Source organism: Canis lupus, chromosome 3, assembly GCF_048164855.1.
Source record: "Canis lupus baileyi chromosome 3, mCanLup2.hap1, whole genome shotgun sequence".
NCBI lineage: Eukaryota > Metazoa > Chordata > Mammalia > Carnivora > Canidae > Canis > Canis lupus.
Window position 1 is genome coordinate 27,542,234 of NC_132840.1, and position 13,842 is coordinate 27,556,075.

Consider the following 13,842-nt stretch of genomic DNA (forward strand, 5'->3'; position numbering starts at 1 on the left):
AATGTTGGTTCCTTGCAACGATTGTATTAATTGCACATCACATGCAAGATACTACAACTTTTAGGTAAATTGAACCCTAGGGCATGCATCTGTTCTTTGGGAGGGGTTTGTTTTTTCACGTGAAAAGAAATATTATCTATGTATGCAGAGAGTGAGAAGGAACGGAAAGAGAAAAAAATGGAGATTTTTGTCCACTTTTTCTTTTATGTTTCAAACACAGACATCTCTGAGCCAGTTCTACCATATGGGACAACTGTAAAAAATGCCTAGTTTTCAAAAGGATTAACTAGTTAAATTTACAGACCAATGTATCGACTTTATTTTTTTTTAAATGTTTTCTTTCAGTGACTAGCCATGGTTTTAACCAGGTGAGACTTTGAGTCTTTTACAGGGATAGGGTCTTGTGTTAGGAAGAATTTATAAAAACTCAATTCTCCTATCATCATCAGTCAGCAAACTATAGTCCATGAGCCAAACCCAGCCCAACAAATATCTGTGTAAATAAAGTTTTACTGAACACTAGCCATAACCATTCATGTACATATTATCTTCGGGTGCTTCCATGCTCCAATGGCAGAGCTGAATAGCTGTGACAGTGACTGTACAGCCCACAGAGCCTAAGATATTTACTATTTTACTAAAGTCTCTTAAGAAAAAGTTAGCTGATCTTTGACTTGAAATATAATGAGTAAAATACCAGCATCAACATAAATGTACTTGGATGAAAACTATTAGCTCCAGAAACACTTGAAGTTTTAGATTTTTTTGAATTATAATGTCTTCTCAGAAATCTTACAAATGACTCAAATATTACTGTAGTGTTACAAAGGGAGGGCGCTGAATGTAGCTGAGTTGGTAGTTAACTCCCATGTTATTTTTTTAAAGTATATCTTCTCTTAAGTCTATTGGACAAAAGTTGTCAAATTAATCTATATTCAAATCTGATTTTGGTGAATTATATTCCTGGCTTTAAAAAAAATTTCCAGACACTACATTCTTTACTGTAACTGCAGGCATGTGATAGTCACATCTGGCAGAGACTTCTGCCCCTTGGGTATACCTACAAATCAGTGTCATGTTCTAAAATCGCTAGGACATTGACAGTGTCTACTGGATACTTCTCCGTTAACATTTCTTTAAAATATAAATTCTACTGGAACATCCAATCTTCACTGCAATACAGAATATACAGATTCAAGACATTTTACACCATGTTATCTTTATTCAGCGTTGCCATTAAATTCTGGAGGTCAGTCAGGTCTGCTTGCTCTGTTATAATGAATGTTCTGCATTGCTTCTGAAAGGGCAGCTTCAATGTGCTGACTTACCTCATGGCACCAGGGAAAGGGAGATTTAGAAAATGAAATTAGAGGAACAAGGTAACGGGGACATAGTAACTCTAAATAAGAAATTTATTCATTAAAAAAAAAAAAGGCAGTATCACCTGCTGAGTTTTCTTGCTTTAGAAATTTGGACCTGGCAGTAGTTGAAAGAATTTCATTGTGGCCAATCATCTGAATCAGAAAGAACCACCTGCTAGATGTTTTCTGAGGTGTAGCCTTGTTTTGACTCCACCAACTTCTAAGCATGCCCTGCGGTGGTTTCAGAAGGGCCTCCCTTTCTCTTACTCATGCATCTGTACATCTGCTGTATGTGACTATTTTCATGTTGTATAAGGTAGCAGTGTTAGTAATTAGGGTTAGTTTTCATTTTATCTTATTTCATTCAAAATGGATGTGAAACTTACTGGCATACCTAGGCTGCAGCCCCATGCAAGCAAGCAAAAAGCAAAATATTGAAAATGGAAGATAAAGGTAAACACTGGCTAGCAGGCAGCTAAACTCACCCTTTTGTACAGCCTATGGTCCACCAGGGGGCTTTAGACAGTAAAACAACACCAAAGAGCTATTAGCACGTGAGGGTCACAACAGAAACCTTATACATAGCTTTATTTCAATAACAAAACAAAAAAAGAGTATAAAGTGGTTCCTTTTTTGGAAAGGAAGAAAAGGAGTGGTGATGGGGTATGTGAAATGAGCAGGTACAAAATTCACCAATTTATCGTGAAGTCTGAAAATGTGGGGGTCATATGACTTCGCAAACTCCTTCAGAAATGGGACACTTCTTATTGATTCCTGAAGCCGTTACCTACCTATGAGAGGGTGTCATGTGAGGTTTTCTATTTTAATGCTTCTCGGGGACAGGACAATGACAGTTTCTCTTAAAATAATATGCAGTACCCCAGAATGGAAACAGGGCTACGTTCATCCTAGGGAAAATAGGAACTCAGACTTTTGGTTCTGTGGATCTTCAGGATACAGGGATGGGGAGAGAATACTGGTCTGACACAGTCAGTATACAAAGGCCATTAAAATTTGTCTATACAGTTTTCCCGACATCTGAACTATTCCAGATCAAGTGAGGAAAAGAGGCAGTAGGGGTCTTTATTTCATCCCAAACAATGAATAGGAAGTCAGAGTCCATAATCTGATGTTCTCATAACGAACCTTCTTGCCACCCTTAAGGGGTTACTATGAGTTAAAATACGAACCCGAGAAAGGCAAAATCTTCACAAGCCTCTTTCCTACTAGTTTACAAAAAGAGGGCTTTGAAAACAAGAGTGAAGGGATTCCTTTGTTCAGTCTACTCTGGGGGCCAGCAGCCCTTTATGCACGTCTGTTTTGTTTAAATAGCTTACCCTCTCAATTCACCCAGTGTAGACACAGGGTGTTTTGGATGAGAAAGAAAAGAAGTGTGGGACTTTAGGTAAATTTGCTCATAACAACTGAGGTGGCACTATCTATATGTGTTTCCAAAGCTCGAGGAGAAGATAGGAAAAACAAGGAAAATATAATTTGTCAATGTTTGGGTTTGCTCAAAGTGGCCTAAGGCAGAGCAATGTAAAGCTGATTTTCTTGAAAATAAAATCTGTTGGGAAAGTGTTAACCACAGTCTCAGCAGGGCTGGGTGGAATCAATCTCCCTGTATTTTTCCATCTTGCAGGTAGGAGAGGAAAAAAGGAAGAAGGGAATGAGAGCACATGTGAGAACCTCCAGAGAAGGGTCTAGGGAAATCTCAGATGTTCCACCAAATGAGGAAAACCAAACACTCTAGTTGGTTGCAAGTATTCTCACGCTGGCGCAGGTGTGAGTGAGGGGGAGAGGAGAGATGAGCCCCATGAAGGCATGTAGAACTAATGTGATCATGTCACAGGTGCCTCATAGTCTCATATGCACTCCCTAAGAAGACTTCCTCGTTCAGTGTTGATACTGAAATCTCACTGGCTAGCTAACCATGGAGAAAAAGACCCCAATCACTACGTCTGTAGAGAGCAAATGTGCTGTGAAGGCCTAGTAAGTGTACATTAGCTTCTTTCAAATAGCATTCTAGTTAGAGAATATCAAACATATCCTAGAGAATGTTCTCTTTGAAGTTTTTATTACTGTAAATGGGTGGCTCTGTGCACATTTCCTTTTATCATCATAGATAAGAATCCTTTTGTTAACAGAAGTAAAAGTACAAATGGACAGTGGACCCTTATTAAGGTCTCAAAGTCAAAATAGTTTCAAAGTCAGCAAGCAGACAGGTTTAGGAGTACGAAAAACTGAAGAGGGAACCTCTGTGGAATTGAATTGAATGTGGACACTTGGGCTTCTGGCACAATGAAATAGGAAGAGGAAATAAGATGTCAAAGAGCTTGCTTCAGAGTTCAGTTCTATAAACTGCGTGGCTCCTGATGCACAGGGAAGCAACGAAACCACACAGGGTCACCTACACACAGCTCAGAGGGCCATGAGGACAGAGGGCTAACCTAACCAAGGAAATAGAACAACCTCACCGGCTCCCCCAGAGCTAAGGAAGGATCCTGCTGTTGACAAAGGAAGATCAAATTTGAGGAAACAAAGAGAATCCCCTCTAACTGGCTTCGTGGACAGCTGCCCTGCCTCCAGGGAAGGCTCAGGTCACCAGAGCCTGTTTGCTCCTAACTGAAAACGCACCTCTCAACTCAGATGGAGTCTCCTTCCTGCACATCCCCAGCAGAGGGCACCCGCTAATCAGGTCCTATGTTGGAAAGCTCAGATGGAGTAAGTGGTCTGCTACCCTTTCCTTGAGAATAGAAACTCACTTATTCTGTTTGGACACACACTGGCACAGGGAGGGCTTGGAAAAGAGCATGCTGCAGTGTGGCATAGAAATAAGAGGTTCAAGAGAAAAGGGAATGAAGAGCTCGTCCTGCTAAGCTGTCCTCACACCCAAACTAAGACAGAAAAATCAATCTCCACTGTTCGACATTTACCACAGAGTCTGAGACAGTCACCTGGGTTCCCGAAGCAGCAACTTGGTCCCTAGTTAGAGTTCTGCTCTCCTACTGCAATGCGGGATGTTTACTCTGATGAATGTCAGGGGGTTCGCTCTGCGGAGGCGGTCATGCGTGGTTAGGAGGGTTAGGGCTGCTTTACTGCTCTCGACGAGCAAACTGTCTAGATGAGGAGTAGGGTTACCTGTGGCGGCAGCGGCGGAGGAACCTCATTATTTTTCGAGCAGCTTGGTCCTGCTTTTTGGTTAGCAAACTGCTCCTGAAAAAGCCGGAACATCACTGTCACGAGAAGGGTATTGTAACGCTTAATGCACACACATTGAAAGCAGGTGAGCAGTGACAGAAGACTTTTAATGAAACAGTTCAGCCAGTGAACCCAACACATGGGCAGGCATGGCAGCGCCATCAGGGAAGGAAAGAGGGGGTGGCGGCACCTTCCCCTGGTGGTGAGGGACACGGGGCCCAGGTCCAACATTCGATGATGCTCAAGTATGCTTTCACAACCCTTCTGGCCTTAGGCTGAGTGTCGAAGCTGACTCACCCGAGTTTGATATCTTCCTGAACTTCTATCCATGTCTCCTTGCTCAGAACCCCCATCACACTCTCTAAATTGGACTGGCTGGCCTCTAGCTATTCTTCCGAGGTCTCACATGCAGGGACCCTACAATTCACAGTGCCCTAATGGAGCGCCCTCTCTGAGCAGGAACTGTGGTCCTGACGGATTCCTGCCCCAGCTGAAGGCAGGTGGGGACCAAAATAACCAGGTGGACTTGGAGAGGACAACAGGTAAACAGACAAAGGTGGGCTGGCAGCATGGGTATCACCACACACTGTCACGACATCTAGAGTGATCTGTAAAGAAGGTCCCTGTGACATGCATGTCTCCCCTGACGTCGGGGCAGGGCTGTTCTTTCCCTAAAGCCAGGGCTCTCTCCCCTCCACAGCTTTGCCCCGTGAAAGCTCAACCCACCTGAGTTTCTGTTGTACAATTACGGCTGTTCGGCGAGCCTGCCGTCTCTTGCCACACTTCTTATAACTCCGGTAATATTTCTGGATCAGCACAGCAGCACGCCGGCTCTGCTGAAATTTTTTTTGTTCGTAGTAACTTCGGAATTTACTCTGGATTAGGATGGCAGCCTGTGTCATCTTTTTATAAAGTGCATACTGCAGGGAAACAAGAATAAGCAGTACAGTAACAACAGGAGCTGTACAAATCCATGTGTCCTCTGGGTGTGCCGGGGAAGGGAAGGAGAGAAACAACTTTTCTCCTTTAGCATCATAGTCTCTGTTTTGGGTTCAATCATCAAAGAGGCAGCCTAGGAGCCTGTTTTCACCTACCTTTCCCAAATGTAAAATATTAGTTTAAGGGTTGCCTTCAGACAATGTATTGCTGTAAATGTGCTTTTTCCCCTGAAGTATCAAATATTTTGCCCTCCTTGAAAAAATTTTTTTCTAAAAGCAACAGGTGTAGACATTTAGGAATAATAAAAGCATATTTAGGAAGTACAATTTAAATGTTTAAGATTAATATTTATTATTTGAAGATTAATGTTTACTATCTGATTTTGAAACATTTCAAAATAACCTTTCTTATGCATCCCAATCACCACCATATGCAAGCCCACTAATAGCAGTCAGCATGTGACTCCTAACTACTGTTCCAAAGGACACATTTCTGAGTTGCAAGGTCCCAAATACAAGGCTTATCATGAAACGCTGACACCTTTAAGACATTTAACCTGCAAAAGATGAACACTCATAAGACCAACATGGGGGTGAAGCCATGAAACCGGGAAAAGTGTCCCAGAAGCGGGGGTACTGCTTGGGAGCCAGTGCCATAGCCCTCCACCCAGCCTGCTGCAGCACTATGCAAGTAAAAGATGAAGGCACAACAGAATGAGTTCTCTTCCATTTTGGTCTCTAGTCACTAAAAATACAGAGCTCTCCATATTTAAAAAATGCGATGTCCAAACTGCTAATGAAGTAGAATAGGACTCTGGGGATAAGAGGTCACAAGAACCGCATTTTCCTTGCAAGAAGGTGACTTACCATCATGGGGAAAAATACTCCTGAGAAAATGCCTGTGCCTAAGTACATCTCTGCCTGTACGAGCTGGAATAAGGGAAGGGAACTGACTTCTTGGAATGTTCAAGACACAAGACCCTTGCGCAAGAATCCTCTTATCTCGTCTGATCTGTTTTCCATTTTCCTTCGCCCAAACATCTTTGAAGACAACTCTGCATCCTACAGGGCTCCTGTGGCTTTTATCCCCTTGGCCTGTGCACACTGCACATTCAGAAATTACTGGACCACAGTGAAGCACACTGGGAGGAGGGGAGATGCATTTAGTGGCTTGCTGGGCTCACAGTAACTGGCTCAGATGGATTCTTTAGATTGACATGGCCAGGAAAATGTCCAATGACTGGTAATGCCAAAACCCACTCCAACTGAATAACCACATGGTCCCCAGAGATGCACTGTGGTTAGGTGGCATGGCAAGGAGAGGACACCTGTTTCCTGACCCTGCCATCTTAATGGCCCCTTCTTGTAGCTGGTAATGGGTGTGAAGTTTGTGACTCTGGTGGAATGGTTTGTGAGGGGACTTGGGTGTCATTACCTTCAAGGCTATCCATGTCAGCTTGGGGAGAAACAGAAAATACAAGATTAATGTTAGATTGCTGAATATAAGGAAATTAAAAACCAGAACCAATAAAACTCCCAACCGGAAAAAAAAAAAAAAAAGGCAATCTGGCTATATTAATGCCTTCTATCTTCCAAAATACTTGTCTTATACTTGTGGATATTTCCAAAAATAATGCCTTCTGTTTTCCTGGTTGTAGACAACACTTCTTTGGGAGGGGATTTTAAAAAACAAAACCCAAACCAAGACTCATCTTTTGGAATAAATACCTGTTTAAAGTTCAAAGACTTGAAACTTTGTGTGTTTCCTTTGTGCTAAGGACGGTCCCCTGCTGGGGAGCTACAGGTACTGTGGTGCCAGCGTTTACACAATAAACCTTCATTTTCTGGGATCATGAACTCAATTGGCTATAAGTTGAAGACTCCTCCCAGCCCGCCCCCTTTCACTAAGAGGGCTTAATAGGAGAGAAACTCAAGAACATGGCAACCCATATAAAAAATCAAAATGAGCCCTGCATCATAACAAGAGAACACAATATCACACTTCCACACAACTATTACACATTTTGGCATGTAGTATTCCTTTAATAAAATCTACCTAGGACACTATCTACTAAAAGGTTTTAGAATCTACTGACAGTCCTGAACTTTATCATATGGGCCAGTAAAAACTCAATTAGGCAAGTTTTTATATTTTCTAACCATCCAGGTGGCTAGGAAAATCTAATAGTGACTTAATTTCTCTGAGCCTTAGCTTCTTCATTGTAAAAGGAATATAAAATTGTTTATTGCCAGTAATTGTAAGGAGCAGATGTGATGAGATGATGTGGCTGCAAGTCTAGTGCATCCTAGGGCCCCAAACACATCAGGTCCCTAACCGACATGGTGGCAGTTAGGTAACCTTACAGGGTGTTTGGGAAACAGAAATACTGCATGAACGAACACTTAGGTATTCTTTCTGCATCTATTATCTCTCTCTCTCTCTCTCTCTCTCTCTCTCTCATTTTTAAGATTTTATTTACTTATTCATGAAAGACAGAGAGAGAGGGAGGCAAAAGTAGAGGGAGAGGCAGGCTCCCTGATGAGGAAGGAGCCCAATGCGGGGCTTGATTCCCAGGACTGGGATCACGACCTGAGCTGAAGGCAGATGCTTAACTGACTGAGTGACCCAGGCACCCTCTTCCTGAATCTCTTAAGTAAGGAATGCAAAAGCAGTTTAAGATGTTCTGGGCTTCTCAAGATTTTCAGAGATTTTTTCCAAGTCTTCATTTGAAAACGGACAGGAAGAAGCTGAAAGGAAAAGTGGCTCAAGAGTAGAAAATTTCTCGGACTCAAGGTCAAAGAACTGCTGCTGTTTCTCTTCTCTGATTACCACATCAAAGTCCCTAGGGTGCCTCAATTACTCCAGGTACAATTACTGGAACACAGAGCCTCACTTTAGATACAAATAACCTTCTTTGTGTCAGATCAACATCTCAGGTAGGTCATAATACTGAAAGGCCAACAATCTGCACAAGAATTATTTTGTGGCATAAGTTTAACCGCGCCGATGGTTTTTTGGTTTGTTTTTTACCCCCACCTCCCTGCTCTGGAACATTTTCCTCTGGTTTTTGGTCATGCAATTCAAAGTCTTTGAATCAAGTGCTGGACCTAGCACTCTCTGGCCAGGCCACATGCTAGAATCCTCAGGGGCCTGTCGCTGTTTGGACGAGGTGCACTTCCTACTGCGACCCAAAGCTGTGCTTTACCTGTTTATATTTTCTGTAACAACGCTGAATGACAGCAGCAGCCACTTCCTGCTGTTCCCGCAAGGGTCGGCCCTTTAGGGTAAAGAGAGGGAGAAACATGATTTAGTGCAAGAAATAACGATTTAGTGTAAGAAATATCAACTTTCTTAAGACTTAGACAGAATTATTAGTCATTTATAACTTTTTCAGAAGCCTCAGGTTTACTAAAATACAGTGATAATGAATTGTAAGTAGAAATTAGGAAAAATGAATTTATAGACTAAATCTCTAATTCTTGCTTCTAAATAAAACTGATATTTGGATGTTAGGAGGTCTAAAAATACTCATTTTCCAACTATTTAACAAATCAGGTATTGTACTATTTGTCCTTACACATTGTCAGATTTCCACTGTCTTTCCTTTTTTTTCCTTCAGATTTTATTCATTTATTTATGAGAGACACACAGAGAGGCAGAGACATAGGCAGAGGGAGAAGCAGGCTCCCCAAAGGAAGCCCAATACAGAACTTGATCCCAAGACCCTGGGATCACAAACTGAGCCGAACAGTTCAACAACTGAGCCACCCACGTGTCCCTCCATTGTCTTTTCTAACATAACCCCCAACTACTCTACTTTGGGATCAATGATTACTGGCTTTTAACACCTTCTTAAGGAGGTCAAAGAGTCTTTTGAAAATCTGTGGAAGGCCACAGACCCTCTCCCACCAAAAATACACACACAAGCTTTACCATAAAATTTTAGGAGTTCAAGGGCTGCCCACAGGCAGTCCCAGTCCCTTAAGAACCCCTACTTTAGGTTATAAATTCCTTGTGGCAGAGGTATCAACTTCCTCTATATTAACTAGATAACAAATATCCATTACCATTACCAAGAATAAATTGAGATGGTGATAACTATCACACTACTGGTCAATTTTATTCCACTAAAGCTTCTGAAAATTATTAATAATTTCTTGTGACATAATATTCCCAAATAACAATTCTAAAGACTTAGCAGGGGAGGGCGGGTAAGGCCTAAGTTTTAGTCTGGATGATTCTAACTTCTGCCTGTGTTCCTCAATCTTACGAATGTCACAACATCAGGACTCTGTTCTACTTTACCTTATATTTCCGGAAAGCAGTTTGGACAAGCCTGGCAGCTTCATAGAGCTCTCTCTGCTCGTGATCGGACAGAGTCAGCTGAGCAAATTCATTCTCCACCTTCTCACTGGTAGACGCGCTCAGGAATTCTGACCAATCTGCTGCTGAGGGAAGGCTGGGTTTCTCGAAAGCTATTTCACTGACTGGGGAGCCAACAGGGCTCAAGCTGGTATTAGAAGAAGGAGTTAGAGGCTCATTATACGCACTTCTGAAACAAGAGGAGACACAAGGGAGAAAGACTGGTGATTGATCTGCACAATCCATTACATACTGAGTAATGAGACAAGAGCCACTGCATGCTATTAAGAATACACCTCCGTTCAGTCCAGAAAGTTGGTAAACATATTCTGTACTTTAAACTGTCCTGGAGTTAGTAAGTTCCTACTGAGTACCTATTATGAATTTAGCACTATGCTAAATACTAAAGCCACTGAAGACGCTGCCTGGCCTTTATGAAACTTCAGCTGAACTGGGGGCGGCGGGGGGATATCACAGGACATGACCTCACACGCACTACAAGGGGAGAGAAGTCACAGAAGAGGTGAGGATGTGAGCAGGGACCTGAAAGTAGTGAAGGAACTTGTCCCAGTGTTTCTTTGCTTCCTTCACGAGGTCTCACATTACACAGCATTCATCAGATCTAATTAGCTTCCCAAGTCTTCCATTGAGCCCAGGAATTTACGCCAGTCAGTGATCCACAGACTTGCACTGACCTGATCTGGGTAGCACTTGGCAGACGATCGACATCGGCTAGGTAACTGGCCAGCCAGCTCATGGTACTGCTAATGGTGGCAGTGTCTGTCCTTTCCAATGCCGAGGGCTCCGTGGGCACAAAACTCTCCTGCTTGATTCGGTCAGGTGTGGCTTCGATGATGTGCTCTGCCAAGGTCATCATGTTCACCTGGAATCCAGAGTTCACAGAAACACTCGTTAAGAGGGAATCTTAGAAGTTATCCAGCCCCTCATCTACCCCACCCTCCCTGGGGAAGAAAAAAGAAGGGAGGGCGGCCTTCCACCTCAATCCAGTGCACCACAGTATCACTGAAAGGTCTTATTACAATTCGGCCAAATATGCTGAGACCTGATTCTCTCCAAATCATCTCGCCAAAACCCTTTAGTCAGGTGTTAAAGAATTTCTGCCCCGTGCCTAGTCTCTGTTCTCAGCAAGGATCAGCCATTTAATGATACTGTGACTTGTTCTTTAGCCAGTTGTCACATTACCATGGTGACATGACAGGTGACCTAAGCAATGGCCACTGCACCCCCCACTTTGGCATTGCCTACAGACCCCCAGTCCTGTAGAGGGCAGCAACGAGCCAATCTGAAAGGCCAGCTCCCGGTTGACATAACCCAGTTAGATAATCCTCTTGACCTCCCACCTTCCTGTGCACTGAGATGAGGATTGTGACCCACTTCTGGACCACCTGGACCACGAGACTCTACAGACACCTGCTGCAGGGATTGGGGAAAAGCTTTGGCTTTCATGATGAACAGGATTGATGCCTTTGGCTCTTCCCTTCTTCCTGCCTTGACTCCAAATGAACTCCAGCACCCACATTGTAACCATAAAGCAACAAGAATCAAGAAGAATTTTCACCAAAAAGAACAGAAAACTCAGGGGGAAAATCTGGACCCCTCTGGGCATCACTGAGCAAATGAGCCTCTGGACTTCCTGTCATGTGAGAAAAATCAATCATTTGTTATTAAACCACCACAGTTAGGCTGCTGACATTTGCACCCCAGGTACATTCCTAATAGAATTAGGAATCTTCAGAGCTAGTCTGCATTGCCACAAATATAATTAGGCTTGGAGGTATGGCCTTGTTTTTAAAGATTTCCTTGCATGTCTCTTGAAAATGGAAATTGAAATATAGTAAAGATTTTAAGTGAATTGAAAGTATTCTGAAAGGATCCATACAAAAGTGACAAAATGCTTATCTTACAGTATGAATGAACCTCAAAAACAGTGTGCTAAGTGCAAGAAGCCAGACACAGAAGCCTGCAAAGTTTATGATGCCATTTATATGAAATTTCCAGAAAAAGCAAAACTCTGGGTATAGAAATCAGATGGGTTGCCTAGGACTGGGAGGGGAGCGGAGATGACTGCAAATGGGCATGGACAACCTTCTGGAGGTGATGGAGTTGCTCTAAAGGGCACTGAGGGGAACAGCTGCACAGCTATGCACACTGACATCACATGGAGCGCTTAGAGGGCTGCGCTCTATGGAGTGTGTGGTATACCTCAATGAAGTTCTTAAAAACACTTATCTTGGGTCATTTTCTAAACTTTTAATAAACAAGAATGATTCTTGTAATAGGAATAAAAATGAAAAATAGTGCAGCCTTTCTTTTCCTTCCATATAAGCCTCTTGATCTGTGACTTGAGCAGCAGGAAATCCTACCTTGATACTTTTTCCATGAAATTATTTACATATTTTATTAAAATTTCTGCAGACTGAAGGTTATAACTCTAGGGCCACCCTCCAAAGTCCCTCATTTTATAAATATGTATTAGTGTGAGAACACCTGAACATCACAAGTGCCACACTCTGGGATAGCACACTTTTTATTGTGGTGGCTGCCAAAAGCAAGGAAATTTAAATGACTTTATTTTTATTTTTTTAATGACTTTATTTTTGTAAAAAGACTTTTATTAATTTATTCAGGAGAGACACACAAAGAGAGGCAGAGACACAGGCAGAGGGAGAAGCAGGCTCCATGCGGGGAGCCTGATGCAGGACTTGATCCCAGGACCCCAGGATCATGCCCTGAGCCTAAGGCAGATGTTCAACCACTGAGCCACCCTGGTGTTCCTTTAAATGACTTTAAACAAAATAACAACATTCTAAGCAGTGGGACCTAAAAAGTCATGTCATCTGTTTCTAAATTTCTTGTACTGTTGTTCAGAGAAGACAAACTTTAAATGTGCAGCTTTGGGTTTTTGTTTAAATTCTCATCTTCTAGCATATGAACAATTTTCACAAATGTGTCTAGGATATCTAAAAAGGAAAATCATATCTATAACTTGCTATGCATATGAACTGCATACATCTGCATAATTACATGGTAAAAGCATATCCTGTATTAAATCTATCACATATGTTAAATATATACATGAAAGCCAACTTTCTAATTGCCTCGTAACATGTTTTCACATTCTTCCTATATCTACTTTGACAAATTCTGAGTAAATGTCAGTACCACATATGATTATAAGTGTGGTTCCACATTGCCCTGTTTACTGGTTTTTGCTTTAGTATTCAGGAACTGTGTTGTGAGTTACACAACTGTTGATGAGTTATATCTTCTTGACAAAGGATACATACTATTTGCCTTGAATTGTACTTTGTGTTTTTTTTCTTTTTATGCTTATTTGCCTGTTCTATCTTTGCCCATGGCTTCCTTTTCATTCTTTCTGTGTCATCGCCTTTTAAGTATGCACATACTATGTGCTAAGCTAAGTAGCACATAGTATGTTTTGCCGCCTTTTTCTTTCTTTTTTTTTAACCCAACTCTGAGCATCTTTTTTTTTTAAGATTTATTTATTTATGATAGACATAGAGAGAGAGAGAGAGAGAGAGAGAGAGGCAGAGACACAGGCAGAGGGAGAAGCAGGCTCCATGCTGGGAGCCTGACATGGGACTCAATCCCGGGACTCCAGGATCGCGCCCTGGGCCAAAGGCAGGCGCTAAACCACTGAGCCACCCAGGGATCCCCCTGAGCATCTTTTAATAGAATTGCTAACTAGCAAAGTGGGAATAAATCATGTTTAAAAATATCCCTACACTATGTTTTCTGCTTATTATTTATTTTGTTGCATTTTTACTTTTCACCATTTCTGAACTTTTCCCAAATGGGTCCCAATTCCTTTTTTCCCTTCAATGACTTAGAAATTCTATAGATTGTTTTTATGCAATCTATTAACCTGACATTTCTAACAAGCCTATTTCAGCCTATACTTACCTATCAATAATACAAGTGAAAAAAATTTGTGATC

General features: G+C 42.0%; 1 protein-coding gene across 31 annotated transcripts in view; it reads right to left on the reverse strand.

Annotated features, from left to right (window-relative positions):
- CAMTA1 (calmodulin binding transcription activator 1) overlaps positions 1-13,842 on the reverse strand; it is an 848,042-nt gene that overhangs the window by 10,334 nt on the left and 823,866 nt on the right. For 16 of the 31 annotated variants that reach the window (XM_072819831.1, XM_072819825.1, XM_072819824.1 and 13 more), the window contains 7 exons: positions 10,559-10,746; positions 9,807-10,053; positions 8,707-8,778; positions 6,936-6,956; positions 5,289-5,482; positions 4,503-4,577; positions 1,847-1,877 (listed from right to left, as the gene is read on the reverse strand). In XM_072819831.1, coding sequence (XP_072675932.1) covers positions 1,847-1,877; positions 4,503-4,577; positions 5,289-5,482; positions 6,936-6,956; positions 8,707-8,778; positions 9,807-10,053; positions 10,559-10,746 — 828 coding nt within the window. The remainder of the gene's footprint in view (positions 1-1,846; positions 1,878-4,502; positions 4,578-5,288; positions 5,483-6,935; positions 6,957-8,706; positions 8,779-9,806; positions 10,054-10,558; positions 10,747-13,842) is intronic. The other 15 variants (XM_072819835.1, XM_072819839.1, XM_072819834.1 and 12 more) reach the window with 4 other exon arrangements.